General features: G+C 44.4%; 1 protein-coding gene across 1 annotated transcript in view; it reads left to right on the top strand.

Annotated features, from left to right (window-relative positions):
* Positions 1-17,077: 17,077 nt before the first annotated feature.
* The window catches only part of LOC138740723 (gamma-aminobutyric acid receptor subunit alpha-3-like), a 95,489-nt gene continuing 89,379 nt past the window's right edge, over positions 17,078-23,187 (top strand). The window contains exon 1 of the mRNA XM_069893789.1: positions 17,078-17,293. Within this exon, the coding sequence (XP_069749890.1) occupies positions 17,139-17,293 (155 nt within the window). The 5' untranslated portion in view covers positions 17,078-17,138. The remainder of the gene's footprint in view (positions 17,294-23,187) is intronic.

Genomic DNA, 23,187 nt, shown 5'->3' on the forward strand with positions numbered 1-23,187 from the left:
CTAACGAGAATGAAGAACCGTGATTACCGAGGGATATTGAGGCCCTGGTTAAAAAGAAGTGGTGTATCGCAGGTAGAGGCGGCAAGGGGCAATAAAGGTACTCGAGAAGTATCAGAAAAGCAAGAAAACAAAAAGGAAATTAGGAGGGCTAAAAGAGGCATGAGGTTCCTCCGGCAGACGAGGTGAAGGAAAACCCCAGGGGCTTTGTCTTGGGTAAACTTATACCTCTCATTTTGTTCATTTTAGATTGGTCACAGTTTTGAGCTACCGAAAGAAAATAAACATACACACTGAGAGCAGTTCAGTTTATACAAATGTTTATTACAAATTCAAAAGCTGATTTCAAACTACAATATGCAAGCCCTTCCCAACTATACTTATCAACGCTTGGACTGGTCCCAACTGCCGAAGCGAGGCAACGACTGCACACTTGTAGTAGGTTGTCAGGGTGCCGGTAGCAGCTTCTCCACCTCCCCTGACTGGGACGTTGGCTGGACTCTAGAAGTTCTTCTTCTTGCTGAGAGATGTTGCCGCCTCTCAAACAGTCTCCAACTTCAGCAGCGGGACCATGGCTTATATTACCCAAAAACTGCTTACCCAAGCACCTATTCCCAGCACAGCAAGAAAGATAAGCGAGCAAGCTAGCATGTTAGGCTTCCAACAAATAACATAATTTTCAGCTTCTCACTTTGAATACAATGGTTTATTTTGCATCAAGGCTAGGCCTCTGACAGTCTGTGACCAAAACAAGCAGGAAGATTAAATGTTCTTGGTACACAGATGTCCTTTCATCAGATAACAGCATCTCTGGCCCCTCAGTGGAATTTAGCTTATGTCTGCTGATTCTAAAAACAAGCAGGCTCTCAGCCTTGCAGAAGCAAGAGCTGCAAAAGTAAGAAACACGGTTAGAATCTTCCATTACATTCCACCCCTTGGTCACAGGCTGTCAGACACGAGACTTGTCAAGCATAAGAGTACAAAAAGAGCGTAAAAGAGAAATCAAAACTACAATAATCACAAATACAAGCAATAATGCGAGCAACCAACGAAGAATAGTGTGGCCCAACCCCCCAAATGTACCAGTTAACCATGAAAAAGGATTCCAACCAAGGCTCAAACTATCCTTGAGGGCCACAATACCCAAACACTGGAGCTCACAAACAGATTTTGAAACATGCTGAACAATAACATATTTATATAAGCTGCACTTGAGACGGGTGACCGAGGACTTCCTTCGTGTAATGCATTGGACCGTGTCCCCCACGGGAAACTCCCTTGGAACGTCCTCGACATTACAAATCCAATTGTTGGCACCAAAGTAGCTGTTAAGCCAAATCACCAGGAGCGTAAAACGGAGAACCTGGAACAAAGAAGCCTGACACGTCATTCACAATACCGTAAGCGTTCAGTGTTTAAACAGACTAAATCATCCTGTCCCTCAATAGCTACCCACTGAGTGTTACCTTGGGCAGGTGTCACTATTTCTCCTTTTACAGGAGGGCCACTACCTGGTGTTGCCACCCATACCTTTTGTCCGGCATTCTCTAGTTCGGGAATGGGAGGCAATGATTGTTTTTCCTCTGGAATAGGCTGTAGTTCAGAAGCATGAAAAAGTCGGTGGAAAGGTGTACCTCCTTTTAAAGGGCAATGATTCAAATTGTCGACTGCCTGCTGCAGCACATGACACCACCCCTTCAGGATCCCCAGTGGTGTTAACAAACGAATTTGTTCCTTCAGTAAGCCGTTCATTTGTTCAACTAACCCAGCAGCCTGCGGGTAATAAGGAATATGGTGAACCCATAAGATATCGTTGTCATTTGCCCAATCACAGATTGCCTTCCCGGAGAAATGAGAGCCATTATCAGACTGAATCTCCTCTGGAACATGATAACGAGAAATTAAATGGTTTAGTCCTTGAATAGTGCTAGCTTGGTCAGCCATCTTGGTGAGAAAAGCAAAAACCAGGCCCGAAAAGGTATCAACCATTACGAGGACGTAACGTTTACCCATACATTCTAGTATAGGGCCTATGTAATCAATTTTCCAAACCACAGCTGACCGAGCACCCCGTTTTATTCAGCCCTGCGGACCAGGAGGAACGATACGGGATTTCACAAGCTGACATTCTGGACATGTACACATGACCATACGGACATCATCCTGATCATCCACATAGCTGATCCCTTCTCCCCCAAATGACCACTCTGTTCATGTGCCCTTCGAGCCAGGAGGATGGTATCGGCGCGGCTGATAGTGGCAAGCTGATCTGCTACTGTATTATGTTGTGCCATGTTAGTCGCCACATTGGTATGGGCATCAACGTGATATACAGTTATCTCACAGTGGTGGGAAGCATCCCACAACAGCTGCCACAACTGTCTGCCCCACACTGGGTGGTCATGTATCATCCAGTCGTTCTTTTGCCAATCAGGCATCCATACCACAAGTCCATTAGCCACAGCCCAGGAATCAGTAAACAGGCGAAAAGGATGATCATGGGGATCTAGTGGTAAAGTGACTGCCTTCAACTCAGCATACTGACTGGAGCCACCATCCCCCTCCTCTAATAAGTGAGTTCCTGACTTGGGAAGGTAAGCCACTGCCTTCCACTTTTGCTTTCCTTGCACCCACCGGCTGCTACCATCAGTAAACCAGGCATCCTCTTGTTCTACTTTCTATACCATCTCTTCTGTGGCCCCTTGGATTATCACATCATCAATATAATGGTGAATTGAGAGGGAAGGCGATACTGGCACCGTCTCCAAATCACGGGCAATTAGGCTGTGGCAAATAGTGGGAGGGTGTACATGACCCTGAGGGAGGCGGGTGAAGGTATATTGGCATCCCTTCCAGGTAAAGGCAAACTGATCCTGTGAGTCCTCAGCTATAAGAATACTGAAGAAGGCATTAGCGAGATTAATGACAGCTTACCATGTTCCTGAGTTCCCAGTAGCAATGTTTTCAATAAGGGTAACAATGTCCGGAACTGCTGAAGCAAATGGTGGGGCATGTTTGTTCAAAAAACGATAATCAACTGTCATTCTCCAGGAGCCGTCCGGCTTCTGGACTGGCCAAACAGGGCTATTAAAGGGTGACATTGCAGGCCTCACTACCCCTTCTTCTTGAAAAGCATCGATGGTGGCACTAATCTCTTCTTGCCCTCCAGGGAGGCGATATTGTGGAATGCACACTGGTTTCATGGGGGGGTAGCACCATCACAGGATCCCACTTAACCTGACCCACTACTAGTTTTTTTGTAATAGTCCGAATTCCAAATGCAAATCCCCCTTGGCTAGTATTAAGGGCCGTACCGGCCAACATATTAATACCCAGGATACACTTGTCAGTAGCAGCCACCAGAGCATGTAACCAGACAGGGGAAGGGCTATCACCCACCGTGGCACGAACTTTTATTTCCTTTGCCAGGGTGACCGCTCCTCCCAACCCCTTTATTTGAAATGTTGGTCCAGTCCAGAGGTCAGGGTTACTCCGTAACTTTTGATGCCCTGGCTAATCAAGAAACTATCAATCTCTGCCTTAAATGGACTGGACTCCACAAACACCTGTGACAACAAATTAAACAGGTCAATCAACTTCTAGCTGAAGAAATTAATCTGTACCTCTGCTGTAAGTGGATTTCTTTTGATCCTGAAGTTGTGCCCGCTTGCCTTGACTCTCCCATCATGGGAAAAAACCTTTCTACATCTACTCTATCTATTTCTGTCAACGTTCGAAATGTTTCAATAAGATTAATCCCTTATTCTCCTAAATTCCATTGTACCAGAGGATGTCTGTACAAAGTGAAGGGAGGGAAGTTTAGGGAAGACATCAGGGTTAAGTTGTTTTTACACCGAGAGTTGTGGGTGCCTGGAATGCCTTGCTGGGGTTGGGAGCATGTGAGGTCTCTTAGACAGACACATGAATGGAAGAAAAATAGAGGGTTACGGAGTAGAGAGGGTTTAGAACTTTTTTTGAGGAAGGAATATATGGGTCAGCACAACATCGAGGGCTAAAGGGCCTGTACTGTGCTGTAGTGTTCTATGTTCTATGTCAAACACTCCTCATATGATAACCCTTTAATTCCCTGAATCATCCATGTGAATCTACTCTGAACACTCTCCAAAGTCCATATATCCTTTCTTAAATGAGGAGTGCAAAACTGCTCGCAAGACTCCAAGTGAAGTTTCACCAGTGCCTTATAAATTCTCAACATCACATCCTTACTCTTCTATTCTATTCCCCTTCAAATAAACACTAGTATTGCATTTGCCTTCTTCACCACTGACTCAACCTGAAAGTTTATCTTCAGGCTGCCCTGCACAAATGCATCTGGGCATTTTCAATTTTCTCCCCATTTAAAAAATAGTCTGCCCGATTATTTCTTCTGTCAAAGAGCCAGACCAGACTTTATGACATTGTATTTCATCTGGCCATTTCTCTGCCCATTCTCCTAATCTGTCGATGCTCATCTGCCTGCTCATCCACCTATCTATGTATCATTTTCAAACTTGGCCACAAAGACATTCATTCCTTAATCTAAATCATTGATGTACAAGGTAAAAAGAAGTGGCCTCAACACTGACCTCTGTGGAACCCCACCAGCAACTGGCAGCCACCAGAATATGTATTCTGACTTTCTGCTTCCTGCCATTCAGCCAATCCTCTAACCAATGTTTACTTTTAGACCATGGGCTCTTATCTTGTTAAGTAACTTCATGTGCGGCACCTTGTCAAAGCCCTTCTAAAAATCTAAATACACAACATTCATTGCACCTCCTTCATCCAACCTGCATGTCACTTCCTCAAAGAATTCCAATAGGGTTGGTCAAGTAAGATTTTCACTGAAGGAAACCGTGCTGCTTTGGCCTATCCTGTCATGTATTCCATAACCTCATCCTTGACAATCAACTCCAACATCTTCCCAACCACAGACATCAGGCAAACCAGTCTATAATTTCCTTTCTGCTGTTTCCCTCCCTTCTTGAATAGTGGGGTGACATTTGCGATTTTCCAGTCCTCCAGGACCATGCCAGAATTTATTGACTGGGGAAGCTTTCAGGAATCTCTACCACTGCTTCTTTCAGAACTCGAAGGTACAATCCATCTGATCCAGATTTATCCACCCTTACACCATTCAGCTTTCTGAGCATCTTGTCCCTTGAAATAGTAACTGCACTCACTTCCCTTCCCTGATACCCTTCAACATCTGACTCCCTGCTCATGTCTTCTACAGTGAAGACTGATGCAAAATACTCATTTAGTTCCTCCGCCATCTCCTTGTTACCCATTATTATTTCTCCAATGTCATTTTCCAGTGGTTCTATATCTAGTCCTCTATTTTATTATTTATATACTTAAAGAAACATTTTGATTCCTCAGTGTCATTATTTACAAGCCTAACTTCATCTTTTCCCGACTGGTAAGCTTTTTTAGATATCTTCTGCAAGTTTTTAAAAACTTCTCAATCCTCTATTTTCCCACTAATTTTTGCTTCCTTGTCTGCCCTCTCTTTTCCTTTTATGTTTGTTTTGACTTCCCTAATCAGCCATGGTCGTGACATTTTTCCATCTGAATATTTTCTCTTTTTTGGTCTGTATTTATCCTGCACCATCCTCATTTTTTGCAGAAACTCCATCTATTGCTACCTTTGTCTTCCCTTGTAGTGCCCTTTCCAATCTACTTTGGCTAGATCCTCGCTCATGCTGCCGTAATCCCTTTTACTCCACTGAAACACCGACACATCTGACTTCAGTTTCCCCTTGATAAATCTCAAATTGAACTCAATCATATTGTGATCACTGCCCCGTAATGGCTCCTTTACTCAATCCAGTACAGCCGATCTCCTCATGGACTCATCAATAAACTGCTCTAAAAATCCATCTCATAAACATTCTACAAATTCTCTCTCGAGATCCAGTCCCAACCTGATTTTCCCAATACACTGGATATACTTGTGTACTCACCGAATCTTTAGACTACTTTCTGAGGGCAAACAAAAGTGGGGGAGAGGGGGAGGGGGGTCAAACATTTGACCTCAGAAAGTCATTCGGCAAGGGCGATCATGTCTCTCCGTCCGTCACGATCTCTGACCCTCCGAATTGTAGTTGTTGCCTCCCCTGTTCTCCTTCGGGGAAGGCTCCATCACTGAGCTGAGACCATAGCCGATGTTGAGTTCCTGATTATACTAGTGGTTTCCCGTTGCCTTCTTCAGTTGCAGTGTCCGTTCTGGACGGGTAACCCTGGCCACTGATCTGCAGATTCATCTGCGCAGCTTTTTAAGTTTTACAACCATAAATTCCAGTTTGTCGAATCTGTTTGTAGAAACTACCCCTCATCTACAATCCATGGCTTCACATGACCCTGACTGGGAGGCTGAACAGGTTCTATACCTTGCCCAAGGGTGATTGTAGGTTATTGGATGGTAGGAGCACCTCAAACCTCTTTATGCTGAGCAATTTCACAGCACTAACACCGAACCTAAGTGCCTGCTTTATTCAAGGCGTCGGGAGCTCGGATGTGTGCTAGGTTGGGGCAGCGATCTGGATTCCAGAACTCGGATACAGGGGTGACCGGAGTGATGAAAATCCATGGACAGGAGCTCGAGTGGGCAGCAGTTAGGGCTGAAAATGAGGGGGGGGGGGGGTCAACTTTTACACAGATCGTACAAAACAACTGATTTTTGAGCCAAAAGGTGGGGGGGAAAGACTCTCACATGGTATTGACGATAACACGAGTATATACGGTATTTGCTTATTAAAATCTCATATGAGCACCACAACATCGCCCTTCTGACACAGTCTTCCTATTTGCTGTTGTTATTTGTACACATCTAAGATCTGTATATTGCGATGAGTCCAGAGGACCCCAAAACCCAGCAGCGATATGCATCAATACCAAGGGTTACTTAAACAAAAGTTGCTTTTAATTATCTTTGAACGTAGAAACAGAATCAAATTTTAACTTATCGCTATTGACTTAATTTCTTTCTTTTTTCTTTGGCTTGGCTTCGCGGATGAAGATTTATAGAGGGGTATGTCCACGTCTGCTGCAGGCTCATTGGTGACTGACAAGTCCGATGCGGGACAGACAGGCACGGTTGCAGCGGTTGCAGGGGAAAATTGGTTGGTTGGGGTTGGGTGTTGGGTTTTTCCTCCTTTGTCTTTTGTCAGTGAGGTGGGCTCTGCGGTCTTCCTCAAAGGAGGTTGCTGCCTGCCGAACTGTGAGGCGCCAAGATGTACGGTTGGAGGCGATATCAGCCCACTGGCGGTGGTCAATGTGGCAGGCACCAAGAGATTTCTTTAAGCAGTCCTTATACCTCTTCTTTGGTGCACCTCTGTCTCGGTGGCCAGTGGAGAGCTCGCCATAGAACACGATCTTGGGAAGGCGATGGTCCTCCATTCTGGAGACGTGACCCACCCAGTGCAGTTGGGTCTTCAGCAGCGTGGATTCGATGCTTGTGGACTCTGCCAGCTCGAGTACTTCGATGTTGGTCATGAAGTCATTCCAATGAATGTTGAGGATGGAGCGGAGACAGCGCTGATGGAAGTGTTCTTGGAGCCGTAGGTGATGCTGGTAGAGGACCCATTGACTTAATTAACCCCCCTCTAATTCTAAGCGCACGTGTGTGTAATATATATATATATATATACACAAGTTTAGAAAATTTCTTTGGTTCACAGTCCAATCTCACTGGTTGCAGGCAATTCTTGTACTGTGCACAGAAGTTAGCATTACTAAAGTTCACCAGGCTTTGGTGCTTACCAGGTAAATGGTTACCACTCAGGAGAGTTCTTGCTGATTTTTAGAGAGAGTTTTCTCATTCCAGGACAGACACTCCAGTGTCTTGCTGACAACCTGCCCCCTTCAGGGTTCTCCAGTTGATAACCACTTCCTTTCAGGTCACCACAAGTTCCTTTCTGTTTTTCCTATTTCCAAGGGAAACACCGGACATCCAGTCCTCTCCTTTGACCAGGCTGTCTTCCAAAACTCTTCCAAAACTCTGGAACCAAAGTCTATATCTCTCCTCTCTCTCACTCCCTCCCACTCTGAGAGCAAAGCTGTTCTGCTCCTGCCTGCAAAGATCATATATTCTTCCAGACAGCAAATGCTTTTCAGACAAAGCTGCTGCTGTATGTTGTTACATTGTTGCCTCTTGCAAATGACAGTCCATCATGAGTGTTGAGGACTCTGCAGAACTCCTGCAAAATTCTGTTTTAAACCCTAACCCTAATGTGTGTGACCTGCTCTAATAAACCTCCCATTTTAACTTCCAAATGCCTCTATATACTCTGTCACAATATACCATCCTGGTGTCTCCTTTGTGGCTGCAGAATCTCCCATCTGCTGAGCCCCTTGTAACCATCACTCTACCTGACTTCAGAGCAAACCACAGAATTATTGGTCTGAGTACTGCCTGGCCCTGATAGGTCATTCCTCTCTGCAGTATCCAAAGAGGTATACTTCTTGCTGAGAGGAATAGCCACAGCATTATCCTGCACTGCCTTCTTTCCCCCCTTACCTCTCTTGGTGTTCCCCCATCTACTTGCTGAATCTTGCACTCTGGGTATAACCACTTGCTCAAAAGTATTCTCTATCACATACTCAGCCTCCTGGATGATCCTCAGTTCATCCAACTCCAGCTCCAATCCTGAATACGATCTTTCAGGAAATGGGGTTGGTTGCATTTCCCTGAGCATCAGGGAAACCATCAAATTCCCTGAATCCCACATCTACAGGAGGAGCATTTCACAGCCCCAGCTACCATCTCCACCACCTACTCTGGGCAAGTATGAAAAGATCTTACCTGTCCTTCCTTACCTGTTCCTGTAGCACGTCCTCAGCCTCTTCTCGTTCAAGCCCCTTCAGGATTCAGTGTCATATTACATGAAATTTCTTTTTGCCTGCTTCAAGGCAGACAGATTTGCCTCCAGCAGGAATTGCCGAAGCACCTCTTACAGTCAGACTTGCAGTCAGACACAGTCAGAGAGAAATTAGCACAAGAGAGTCCCTCCAGAGTCTCCAAATGTGCCGAAGCCTCAAACTCCCCACTCGTGCACTTGGTCCCTCACACACTGACCGCTCCACTTGAGCTTCCCTTCTTTTTATATCCACCTGTATCACTGACCCCCCTCCCCCCACCAATCGCCGCTCGGCTCCACTTTCAAACTCTCTGAGGCAAAGTCCAGCCCCTGCTGCTCACCACTTGCCGAGTCTCATCTTTGAATGCATCGGTTGAATGATGAAGCGGCAGCAGGGTGCATCTGTAGAGGAAGTGTCTTTTTAAATATTTGTATTACTTTCAAAAAATAAGCATGAATTTACAGCACAATTATGGAATGCATAATATTAATAATAAATTTGATAACTCATCAAGCTATAAAGCACATCTAAATCAGACTTGAAAATTCTAACAAAAAGAGACAAAAATGATTTGGCCTTGTACAGCACGATACTAATCCCTATTCCTTAACCCAAGGTGTATGGACTAAAGAAAAGATGTACTTCGTTCATAGAATAAAATGTCAAATCGAAAAATTTAGGAAGATAAGATTATGTCCAGAGTTTATGAAAGTAATTCAAGAATGGTCCTCACAACAGCTGAGCGTCAAATTTTTTAATGTGGACATACAGCGCGGTAACAGGGCCTGCCAGCCCACGAGCCCCATGACACCCAACTGCACCCAATTAAATCCAACCCCCATAAGTTTTTGGAGGATAGAAGGAAACTGGAGCATCCAAAGAAACTCATGAAGACATGGGGAGAGCATACAGACTTCAGGGGATTCGAACCTGGGTCATTGGTGCTAAAACAGTGTTGTGGTCACCGCTACACTAACCATACACGAGTTCCTCTCACAGTCGCATGCCTGTTTTCCAGCTCTATGCACATCCGCACCTACACCTGCACGAGTTATTGAAGACTGAGGAAGAAGGACTAAGTTACACATCATTGACTATAATTATTAGAAACTGGCAGAACAATGTTACATTTTTGGTTCCTCACCCAAATTCCTCTATAGACACAATTTACCTTTTTCTCCAGCCTTCAGGAGCCGTGTGGAGCTGTCCCAATATGTGTGCAGCAAGTTTTAAGCCAGGATTATCACATTAGCAATAGGGCACAGATCCACGAAACAGATTTGATTAAGATCTAACCACAAAATCTTTTCCGGACAGAGAACGATCTTTTGAGTAATAAATTGAGTTTAGCAGTGCCAAGACATCAGGCATAAGCTAAATTAAAAATTATAATTTAAAGATGTGGGATGGATCAGCACAGATACAGATGGTGAGATTGATGGGAATATTGAAGTAAATTAGGAGGTTCCAATAGGGGAGACCAAAAGAGTGTTGAATGATGTGAGAAAGGCAGCATCAGGTTCGGCCAGGAACCTTTGCTCAAAGTGAGCTCTATGCATTGATGCTTGGAGTTATTGTCTGCCTTACAGACAAACAAATGCATCCCAGGAGTCTTTGGGAGAAATATTCATGGTTTTGGGTAAAACAGTGAAAGAAACTGACTGTTGGGCACTACCAGTAGCCCCAATATGACTCAGACAAAGGGGAACGATAGGCTTTATTGTACTAGAGACTGCTGGCCTAGGTCCATAGCTAGGAATGAGCGGGAAGGAGAGGGGACTCAACCTTTATGGTCTGGGGTCACATGGGTAAGTCTAAGGGAGCAGCCAAGGTAGAAGGACACATGGAGGAAGGGCCTGCCAGCACATACAATCATATTACTACATCAACCCAGTGAATTAACCAAAAATTCAGCATGGAGCTGCAATGTGATGCACAGAAGCAGAGTGAGGTGACAGTGCAGGCACACAGAGTCAGGACGGGGCAGAGGAATATGCTGCATAGGACAAGGACACGGTACAAGTACACGGGATGCAAATATGGATCAGAGATAGGTCAAAGCATATGGGTGTCTTCAAAGCATACAAAGTTTCATGCTGTAAACAGAGGGGGATATGTTGGTCGGGGATTAGAACAATGAGGAGTTCCCAAGGGGATCAGACAGGGGTAGATGTTGAGATGTTTCCACCAATGGGAGAGTCATGGACAAAGGAGTTACTAGATAAAGGACCAGTCATTAAAACCTGAGTCACAGAGTGCAGGGTGGGGTGTTACAGGGAGTCACAGAGTGCGGGTTGGGGTGTTTCAGTGAGTCGCAGAGTGCAGGGTGCGATGTTACAGTGAGTCACAGAGTGCAGGGTGTGATGTTACAGTGTGCCACAGGGTGCAGGGTGGGATGTTACAGAGGGTCACAGAGTGCAGGGTGGGGTATTACAGTGGGACACAGGGTGCAGGGTGGGATGTTACAGAGGGTCACAGAGTGCAGGGTGGGGTATTACAGTGGGACACAGGGTGCAGGGTGGAGTGTTATAATGAGACACAGAGTGCAGGGTCCGGTGTTACAGTGAGTCAAAGATTGGGGTGCAATCCTAATTTTTAGGTGCAGGAGCTCACCAAATTGCAATAAGGAGGCCTCGCGAAACCCGGCCTTGTTGGCCGTCATGTTGTATTTAGCATTGTATCATTGAGAGAGATGTATAATTTAATAATATGACAAAGGTTTCACTCCCTTATTATCATTAAATATAATTATCAACAAGTAAAGATAAAGGTGGCTTAATCATGTATTTTACCAATTTAAAACAAATTACCTATTCACCAAATGCCACCAATGAGAAGTTTCACAATAATTTGCACAAACGGTCAGGTGTAATATGTTTTGGGGTCTGAAGCAACTCTTGTCCTGGTGTCATCTGCTGATCTGTGGTACCGCAGCCATGACGTGGCATACAGCTCAGGGTCCCAGTGAACGAGAGGAGGTCCCTGTCGCTTAACAAACAGAAGTGCTGGGGGCGTGGCAAGATGGCGTAGGGAGCGGACGTGCATTCCCGGTCTCCCCCAGGCAGTTATATAAATACCCGTTTTAAGAATATTTCTTTTCTGTTAAAAGTCTTTGTTTTGTTTATCAATTGTTTTTAGTTTAAAATGGCAACAAAGATTAAGGAAAATAGAGTTCAAATACAGAACAAAACTACACTCTCCGACTTTGGAAGAAACTCGGCCTACTTGCCCAGACAGAACCACGGAGTCAAGGCTGGAATCTTCTTAAGAACGGAGCTCATTAATTGGGCTGTCGGATAAGCTGGCCTTGGACACCCCTCTGAAAGATGGTGATGAATATTGATTTGAAATGTTTTATGAAGATAAATTGCAGTAATTGGCATTGGTTGCCCGTGAGTTTTAAAAATCCAGATAACATTAAAGTTTATTAGTGATTTTTTTTGGATGGAATATCGGAAGGATGAATTTATTATCTATAAATACAGAACAAAATTACATTCTTTGACTTTGGAAGAAATTTGACCTATTTGCCCAGACAAAGCCGGAGTTGGTGCTGGAATTTTCTCAAGAATAGAACTTATTAAAGTTGATTTCAGACTCCTTTTTGAAAGATGGCGACGAATGTTGATTTGAAATATTTGAAATATTTTCTGAAGATAAACATATATATGGAATTCCTTGACCTGCAATAAGGTTTATCAGTGATTTTTTTTGGATGGAATATTGGAAGAGTGAATTTATTATCTGTGAGTATGCATACATTGCAAACAGATTTTAATAGTTTTGAAAAGGTTTTTTTTAAACTAAACAACAAGATTAGTTTAATATTGAGAAAATTGGAAAAAATGGAAACTTTATTATTAAATTTGGAAATTCAGTAGAGAGAAACTATGAACAAGATTGATGATTTATAAAATTAAAGTTGAAGGAGCAATGTCCAAGTAGAGTTAAAAATTTTGAATAAGTTTTTCTTGAAAATAAACAATAATTTCAACTTAACATTGAGAAGATTGACAAAGTGGAAAATTTGGTATTAAATTGGGAAACACAGAAGAAAGAACTTATGAATAACATTGATGCTTTAGAAGATCAAGACCGAAGGAATTATGTTCAAGAAAATTTTAAAAGATTTGAAAAAAACTTTTTTTTGAAAGTAAGCTACAAATTCAACTTGAGACTGAGAAGAATGGAAGATTTGGTGTTGAACTGGGATGTTCAGAGGTGTTTTAATTCAGTGGATGAAATTCAGGAAGACTTGAAAAAAAAATTTTTTTTAAAACTTTTATTGATTGTAAACAATGTTTAACTCAGTGTTGGGAGGGTGGAAAGGGTGCAAAATTTAATATCAAGTTTGGATTTTCAAAAAAAAGAGTTTATGAATGAGATTGGTTAAATTGATGGACCGGGGTTTTATGGATATAAGAAATGATGATTTTTCGGTTTATACGTGTATTTTGTCTGCCTGGGGGGGGTGGGGGGAGGGGGTGGTACTTCTGCTCCCGAAAGTCATATGCCACTTGTGGTTTATACCACACCCATTTGGGTTTTTGGGAATTAACCACCACAAGGTGGTTTCCTAAGGGGTTAGGGGAGGTGGGGGGGGGGTGAAAATTTGAAAATTATTTAGTATCTATTATGTAATATTATACTAAGTCAATTTGAAATGAATGTATGGAGATACTATAAATAAATTTCAAAACAAAACAAACAGAAGTGCTGATACATGATATATGGAACTCTTGAGTATGTTGTTGTTGTTATTATCAAGTGTCATGTGTCATGTGACTGAATCCCCTCTCACACTCAGTGGTACTAATAGGAATAACTTGCGTACAGCTCAGTAATGGGAGTAAATATTGGGGGATGTGACGTCCACAGTCCTCCACATAATTTCTGAAGGCATTTATTACTTGGAAAAAATAAAGCTTAAACCTCTTACAGAGAGATGATATGGCAGCTTCTCCATAATTCAGCGGTATTTCAGAAGGCCAGCAGCCCTTATCAAGGACACACATTTCATTTAGCAGAAATTTATATCTACTTTGAGGTCCAGAAGTTTGAGAACCTTTCAAGGATGTTGTCGTGAACATACAGTGCTGCAGATTGTTTATAAAATGACAGGTACTCCCTGACATACGTCCGTGTTCCTTTCTGGATGACCGGTTATATCTTGGAATTGACGTATGTTGGAGAATTACACTAACTGTGACACTGAAGTAAAACAATCAATTTTCTTCCATTCTCTATCTCTGAATGCTTCTCATTCTCTCTGCTGCTGTGAACCCTGAGCCCCCTGGGTACCCCACTGGCCTCTAAAATTTGTTTGACCGTCAGAACAACTGAATCAGACAAAATGAGACACAAGGAGTTAAAATGTGGTGAAATATCTCAACGTGTTGGCCACCAAGGCCAGCTCTTGCAAGAGGCTGCCCACCAGCCAACATGGCAGCCACCAAGGCCAGCTCTCACGAGAGGTTGGACTCCAGCCAACATGATGGCCACCAAGGGCAACTCTTGCAGGAGGTTGGACCCCAGCAAACATGGCGGCACAAAATCCAGCTCTCATGAGAGGTTGGACCCCATCCAATATGGCGGTACCAAGGCCAGCATTCGTGGCAGGTTGGACTCCAGCCAAAATGGCAGCCACTGAGGCCAGCACTCATAAGAGATTGGACTCAGGCCAACATGGTGGCACCAAGGCCAGCACTTGCGAGAGGTTGGCCACCAGCCAACATGGCTGCACCAAGGCCAGCAGTTGCAAGTGGTTAGACTCCAGCCAACATGGCGGCACCGAGGCCAGCACTCACGAGTGGTTGGCCACCAGCCAACATGGTGGTACCAAGGCCAGCACTCGCAAGAGGTTGGACCCCAGCCAACATGGCAGCCAGCATAGATAGGCCCAATTTTCACCTTAATCATGTAAGTTTTATAGTTTTTCTTTATATCTTTTTAAAAATTCAGTTGTATGTGCAGATGGACGTAAATTGCAGAGGTCGTAAGTCAAGGAGTACCTGTATTAAGTAACTGTAGATAATTAATGGAGATAATTTTGTTGTTGTTTATTAAGGTAATTTCTCCAAACTTCCCCTTTTCAACAGCCTCTTGAGCTACGAGAGTTTTTATACCAGGTTGCTCTTTCAGTCCATGGTGTGATCTTAGACTCCACTGAATCTCTTTGTCTGCATAAACAGTCCTAGTTGTGTGTTTCATACACACTCTGACAGTAAACCAAGTTCATGCAACATGTCGCATATTAGAGCCAAGTCCAACAGAAACTGTTCTGAAGAAGGTCTTTTCAACAACCCTTCATAGGTTTTTCTGACACTCCCAGATCTTGTTTCACCCTTCATTGCTTTTTCAAAATGAAAACACGATTGTTGCACTGCTGAAGCGGTGTGGAACGAGCCAGCTACCCACCTGGTGCCCAGAGCACGGCTTACTTTGCAAATTAATGGTTCAGACAGTTCCTTTTGATTTAGAGGTGATCTACTGTCCATAAATGATTGAAAATGATTAATTCCACAAACTTCTCTCACCAAATCACTGACTGCAAGTTTTAATCTGTGATTAAGACTATGCAAAGGATCACATTAGGGTAACTAATGTTCCTTGAGAATTGCAACACCACATTTGACACCAAGCATCACGCTCGCCCCATAACTAGCAAATGCTACAAGGTCTGTTTCAAGTAAGATGCATCAAACCTAAGGTTATTGAGACAGTTCAATAGATGCTGGGCAAAAGTTGGAGCTTTCTGATCAGTTCAATTAAATCTCAAAACATAAAACAGGGATCACTTTCCTTCTCACTTTCTCATTTCAAATAAACTGTGAGGCCGGTCTTAATGCTTAGACTCGTTGATTCATCAATTAAAACAGAAATTCTGCCATTTATCTGCTTGATATGCAGGCAAATTTTCTCTTCACATTAGTGGCTATGTGATTAATTATCTCTGCAGGCAAATTCCAATATCAACACCATTTTTGTTTTGACGTTCCAGGAAGCCAAAGTGATCAGAGTATGGCCTGTCATTCTGGACTAAATAACATGCAGAAAAAGTTGCCTTCAGATGCGAAGCATTCATCAAGTCACATAATTTTCCAAGTGCATCTTCACTCACTCTATCTTCAACACATAGAGGAGCAGTGAGAACTTTTCATAGTTTGTGATCAACATTTTATTTCTGCGTGAATTTCGATTGGCTCTATAATAGGATACTTGGTGCATCTGCCAATCTTCATACCCTTCGAAGTGAAAATTGTCAGATTCCTTAAGTTTGCACATACTTTACACCCAAGTTTATCATCCTTCAAGTCTAACCAGGGATAAGTTTCCTTCTCTTTCTTCCACGTTTCTTCAGCCCAAACACCTGAACAGGGATACAAGCCTGCCACCATATGAATCTGGGAGGTAATTATTTTCACCCAGAGAGTGGTGGGTGTATGGAACCGGCTACCGGAGAAGGTGGTTAAGATAGTATTATTGCAATTTTTCAAAAACATTTGGATAGATACATTGATAAGATGGGTTTAGAGGGGAATGGGGCAAATGCAAGCAGGTGTGACAAGTGAGGGTGGGACATTTTGGGTGGTGTGGGCATTTGGCCAAAGGGCCAATTTCCATGTGTTGTTCTATGACTCTCTTTACCCTGTCAAACTCCCCTTTGAACCGTAGAACTATAGAGTGCTTCAACACATAAACAGGCCCTTCAGTCCATCTCGTCTGTGCCAAACTATTATTCGGCCTGGTCCCATTGACCTGCACCCAGTCCATAGCCCTCCCTACCCAATGTACTGATCCAAATTTTTATTAAATGTTAATATTGAGCCCGTATTCCCCACTTCAGCCATTCCCTGCAACTCAGCTCCTCGAGTCCTGGCCACATCCTTGTAAACCTTCCCTGCACTCTTTCAGTCTCGGTTAGGTGGACCCAAACTATCTAGTGGCCGTTCACGACTTCATTGAGTTAAACTCCTTGTTTTCAGACCAAACTTCCCTTCCCAGCAAGCGATGACCTGACCCAGAGACAACTAATGGCAAGCCCCATGTAATGAATGGAATACAGTCATTCTGTAGTCATCCTGGCAGTGAAGCTGGTGGGATTGGTTGCCAACATTGGTGACAGCAGTGCGGCTGGGAGTGGGAAAGACTGGCTGGGAAAGTATTGTGTGTTGCTAACCACCTTGTTCTCCTCTTGTGTCTCCTGAACACAGGAATACACCGTTGATGTGTTTTTCCGACAGAGCTGGAGAGATGAGAGGCTGAAATTTAAAGGGCCCATGCACATATTGCCACTGAACAACCTCCTGGCCAGCAAGATCTGGACACCAGACACATTCTTTCACAATGGGAAGAAGTCAGTGGCCCACAACATGACCACCCCAAACAAACTGCTGAGGCTTGTGGACAATGGCACTTTGCTCTACACCATGAGGTAATGCATCACCTCCCTTCCTGCCTTCACAGCTCTGTCACCTCTTGTTCATCTTCTGATCAATCCAGTGTAAAGCAGCCATACAGGATGAGGGTAAAATTAGCAAGTCATATTGCTGCTGTACGGCTGGTCAGGCTGCCCTTGGAAGACTGTGCGAGGTTTTTGTAACCCCATCACAGGAAGGAAGTGGAGGCTTCAGAAAGGGGACAGAAGAGGTTCACAAGGATGTTAGAAGTAAAATGCATAAATCTGCAGACACCGCGGTTGAAGTGAAATTGCAAAATGCTGGAGAAACTCAGCAGGTCAAGCAGTTTCCTTTATATAGAAAAGATAAAAATACATCACCGACGTTACGGGCCTGAGCCCTTCATCGAGATCTGGCAAAATGTTGGTAGGTGAAGGATTCTGTTTGACCTGCTGAATTTCTCCAGCTTTGTTTTTTTAATCACAAGGATGTTACCTGGTTTAAATAACATCAGACTCAAAACTTGGAGGTGGCATTGGAATTGTGCCTGGCCACAGAGTCATTGGTATATAACAAGTAGAGCGGTGGGCTAAGCACACATCCTTGGGATGCACCTGTGTTGATAATCAGTGAGGAGGAGACATTGGTTCCAATTCATACTGACTGATGGTCTTCCAATGAGAAAGTCAAGGATTAACAGCAATAATTACAGTAATACTTAAAAAAAGATAGGGATCTATTGAAACCATGATCTTGTAGATGCATATCATTATTGAATTTGGACTCTAAGATTATTGCCAAAGCCTTGGCAAGTAGATTGCAGAGTATTTGCCAAAATTAACTAATGTGGACCAAACAGATAATGTAAGCAGATTGCTCAGCAGAATTCATCTGGCACAAATAAGAGATGATTTGAGTATCGCTGTGGTCATTGATGTGGAAAAAGACTTTGACAAACTTGAATGGGATTTTCTATTTAAGGTTCTGTAAAAATGTGGGTTAGAGCAAACATTTATAAATTGGATTAAAGTTCTATATTCTGTGCCTCAAGATAAAGTGATTACTAACGGGCAAATGTCATCAGCATTCCCATTATCCAGATCCAGTAGACAGGTTGTCCATTATCTCCAGCTCTCTTTATCCTTGCTATAGAATTCGGGGTCGATCAAGAAGGACATAAGATTAATTTATTTGCTGACAATCTACTGATGTATCTGACAGAGCCAGCAACCTCATTAGAAAAACTGGAGGATTATGGGATTGTTTTGTGTTATAAAGTCAATTAGAATAAAAGCGAAATTATGCCACTTACAGGAGAGGATTATAATCAGTGAAATTCACAATTTAAGTGGCCGCTAAATGGTATAAAATATTTAGGAATAAAGGTAGATAGCAACTTACAGAATTTATATAAGTTGAACTATCTTCCTTTGCTTAAGAGAATTGGGGAAGGGCCTTGATAAATGGATGACTCTCCCAATAACTCTTGTTAGCAAGGTCAATTGTATAAAAGTGAATGTGTTCCCAAGAGCCCAATATCTCTTCCAGATATTACCAATTCCATTAGCTCAGAAGCTTTTTCAAGACTTAAACAAAAGCATTAGAAAATTCCTCTGGAAGGGTAAACCACCCAGAGTCTCTATTGATAAATTATCATGGAATTATGTAATGGGAGGTTTGAAGCTCCACCACTGGGGTGTGGCCTGAGTGGGTCGGCTGCTGATTGGTTACCTCAAATGCCTAGGTCCAGGTTGGGCCCCCTATGATCTACCAGCAGCGATTGGCCTGTTTCACCGCTCTGCCGAAAGCTTATGGAAACTGGTGTTTCAGCCTGCATGATGCTTTGTCAGTCACCGCGTTCGACAACCATTTCCTGTGTTGGCCCGAGACACAGGCTGCAGGCCACTACATGCCCCTCCCCCCCCAGAACCGGTGATTGGGGCACTGTTTTTAGTAGGCCAACCTGTGCCGTGGGATTGGGTGAGTGATGGGCTGGTCAAATTCCAAGTAGGCCGGTTTCAACCGGTCGAGTGTGAAATTCTCTTCCTTGTCGCCAATGTCCAAAACAGTTATTGTGTCTGAGGACATGGTATGGCCCCTTGTAAGGCCGCTGTAGAGGTGGTCAGTGAACCCTGTGCTGAACAAACACATATTTACAGTCAGTAAAGTTCTTTGGGTGGAGGAGCAATCTCGATGGGCCATTTTTGGTCTACTCCTGTTCCTACTTCCTATGTTCCTAAGTGCAGGGTTGGCCATAGGGTCTAGGTTTAGCAGGGGCCAGGGTGCCTAGGCACTCACGTAGCTGGGCAATATGGTCTTCGGGGGCTCCTCTATGTCCTCAGGGGCTGTCACGAATTCACCTGGTATAACTAGGGGTGTGCCATAGACTAACTCAGCAGAGGATGCCTCGACGCCTTCCTTAGATGCGGTGCAGATGTCTAACAGGACTCAAGGGAGTTTGTCAGCTCAGTTAGGTCCAGTAAGCCATGCCATTAAGGCTGCCTTAAGGTGTCTGTGGAACCTCTCCACCAACCCGTTGTCCTGTGGGTGATACGTCATGGTGTGGTGGAGTTGAGTCCCCAAGGCGTGGGCTAAGGCAGACCACAGGCTGGAAGTGAATTGGGCCCCCTGACCGATGTAAGGTGTTTGGGGACCCAGAAGCACACTACCTAAGTGTTAGTAAAGCCCGTTTGCATGCTTCTGTGGAAGCCTCTGATAGTGGCACCACCTCTGGCCATCTGGTCATCTGGTCGACCATTGTGAGAAGGTAACAAGTGCCTCTGGTTACAGATAGGGGCCCCCACAATGTCAATGTGCAGGTGACTGAAGCAGCGACGTGCTGCTCAAATGTCAGTGGAGGAGCTTTGATATGAGTCTGGCCCACAGGGTGACATCTTTGTGGAGACCATGCCAGACATACCTGTTCACCACCATTTTGACTGTAGTCCTGATGGTGGGGTTGAGCCAAGTTGTGGAGTGAGTCGAAAACCCGCCTCTTCTATGCAGCCGGAATGATATAGCAAGGTTTACTCTTTGAGGTGTTACACAGCAGTGTGTGATTGCCGGGGGGGTGGGGGGGATCTGGATGCCCTCCAGTTGTAAGCCGGTGAGCGCTGTCCGTTATGCTGGAATGTCAGGGTCTCTTTGCTGCACATCAGCCAGGGTCGAGTAGTCGATGCCAGGGGTAGGGTTGTGCATCACCAAGATAACCGGACAGGATAGGACGTTGGCTACCACGTTGGATTTGCCGGCTATGTGTTCAATTTCCGCTGTAAATTTGGAAATGTAGGACAGGTGCCGCTGTTGCCTGGCTGACCACGGATCTGACACCTTACTGAAAGAGAAGGTAAGGGGTTTGTGGTCTGTGTAAATTTTGATCAACCTGCTCTCCAGGAAGTAATGAAAAGGCCAAATTGCCAGGTATAAGGCTAACAGTTCTCGATCAAAGGCCCTATACTTGAGCTCTGGTGGCCTGAGTGTTTACTGAAAAAAGCCAGTGGTTGCCATTGTCCATTCACCAGTTGCTCAAGTACATCCCCGACCTCTGTGCTGGAGGTGTCTGTTGTAAGGGTGGTCGGGGCGTATGTCCATGGGTGCACGAGGAGGGTGGCATTGGCTCGGGTGCTTTTGGTGGCCTAGAAGGCCTCAGTCGCCTCCTGGGTACATTGTGTTTTTACCGGGTCCTGCCATGAGGGGAGAGAGAGGGCTTAAGATGCGGGCTGCTGCAGGTATGAAGTGGTGATAAAAGTTGACCAGACCTGCAAACTCTTGTAGTCCCTTCACCGTCAATGTCATGGGGAAAGAGCCAATAGCATCGACTTTAGTGGGTAACAGTCTGGCTGCACGTTGGTTGATAAGATGACCCAGGAAGTCAATAGTATCTCGGCCAAACTGGTACTTGGCCAGGTTGATGGTTAGGCTGTGGTGTCCTGATCGAGGGTGCTGACCACGTGGTAGTAGCGCGTGTTGTCAGCGGAGATGCGTCAAATCGTGAACTGTGCCTCAGCTTGCTGGAACCATACAAGTGGTTGCGATGTCCAGAAGCCGGGCAGCTTCAACGCTAAGGCGTTGATCACAGATTGTTCTTCCATCTTCGGGTCCAAAACACCATTTGGACCAGTCGGTGTCACCATTGTAGCGAGGTCACTACGGCTACAGCTGGGTTATAGCTCTCGGTTATAGCCCTAAGGCTGTAGTTTGAATCTGCAGGAGAAGAAAGACACACACACACACACACACACCAGTCGAATGTATTCGACACTGAGTTTATTCAGTGGCAGCTCTGCCTTTGATAGTCAGCTCGGCCACATCACCACCAGGATGTGGCTTGAACAGGCCGGCCGCCGATTGGTTACCTCGGATGTCCAGGCCCCAATTGGGCCCCCTGCGATCCACCAGCAGTGATTGGCCAGTTTCACTGCTTTGCCGGTGGCCTATGGAAACAGGCATTTCAGCCCGCATGATGCTTTGCCAGTCGCCATGTTCGATGGCCATTTCCAGTGTCGGCCCGAGGCGCAGGCCATGGACCACAACAATATAAATAAAATAATAAAAAAAGAGAAAGTTAAGGATCAAGTTGCAGAGTGGAGTGCAGAGGCCTAGAGTTTGTAGCTTGTTGACCAGCACTAAGGGAATAATGGTATTGAAGGCCGAGCTGTAGTCGATAAAGAGCTGCCGTATGTACGAGTTGGTGTTTTCGAGATGATCCAGAGCTGAATGAAGAGCCAGCGATATTGCATTTGGCGAGGAGCGATTGTGACAATATGCAAATTGCAGCAGGTCCAGATCTTTTCTTGGGTACATGTTAATTCTGGTCAAGGCATTTCATCACTGTAGAAGTTAGTGCTACTGGGCAGCAGTTGTTGAGGCAGCTCACGCTACTCTTCTTGAAATGTGAGTTATGGGGAGAGGATCGACAAACCTGGATTGTTTTCACTGAACTGTCAGCGGCTGAGAGGAGACCTGAAAGAAGTTTGTAAAATTACAGAGGTTGGCCCGTATCTGGAACAAACGAACAAAGGAAGCCATAGAAGTGGGTGCGATCCTGACATTGGAAGAATATGGGTCAAATGCAGGCAAAATGCCCAGAATGTCAACTTGGTTGGAATGGAGGAGTTGGGACAAAGGACCTGTTCTGTGCTGTTTCGCTCCATGACTGTCGATTACTCCACCAGGTGGAGAGAGGAAAGGATTCAACACTGTATTCAAAATCTACTTGAAACAATGTCCCATTCTCTTGGATTTGGGGGTAATTTCTGGCCCATGACCACTCAACGTGGAGATGGAATATTTGGGATGGAGGACGAGAATAAGTGTGGCAGCTACTCAGACAGGTGTGGAAACTGTGAACCTAAGAACAATAGCTTCGATCACAGCAACAGTGGCCATAAGACTCGTACCACCAGGTTCAGGAACAGCTGCTACCCTCCATCATAAGACTCCTCAAAGACAAAGTCAATCAGAGACTCATTTAAGGACTTTATTGATTTTCTTTGTTTTTTCTGTATTGCACAGTAGGTTTGTTTACATTTGTTATCTATTTACAGTTCTTTTATTTGTTTACATGGTCACGCTGTGTACAGTTTATTTTTTTCACTATCAATTAGCGGTAATTCTGCCATGCCTGCATGAAAAATGAATCTCAGCATTGTATGCGATTGTGATAGTACAGATCTATCACCAATGTACATAGTGTATATAGTTACTGTATCTAGACTGTGCTTACAGCGATTGGCTGAGAGCTAAGCCACGCCTATTGTCTGGGCCTTAAAGGGTTGTGTCCCTAGCCAGGTCGGATCATTCCGGACTGGTCGGCCACCTGTGAAGAGCTCCTGTCTTTTGCTAATAAAAGCCTTGGTTTGGATCAACAAGTCTTTGGTTCTTTCGACGAGCTCTACAGTCACCAGTTTTGCCGGTTGAATTCAAGTGT

This window comes from Narcine bancroftii, chromosome 8, assembly GCF_036971445.1.
Source record: "Narcine bancroftii isolate sNarBan1 chromosome 8, sNarBan1.hap1, whole genome shotgun sequence".
Classification (NCBI taxonomy): domain Eukaryota; kingdom Metazoa; phylum Chordata; class Chondrichthyes; order Torpediniformes; family Narcinidae; genus Narcine; species Narcine bancroftii.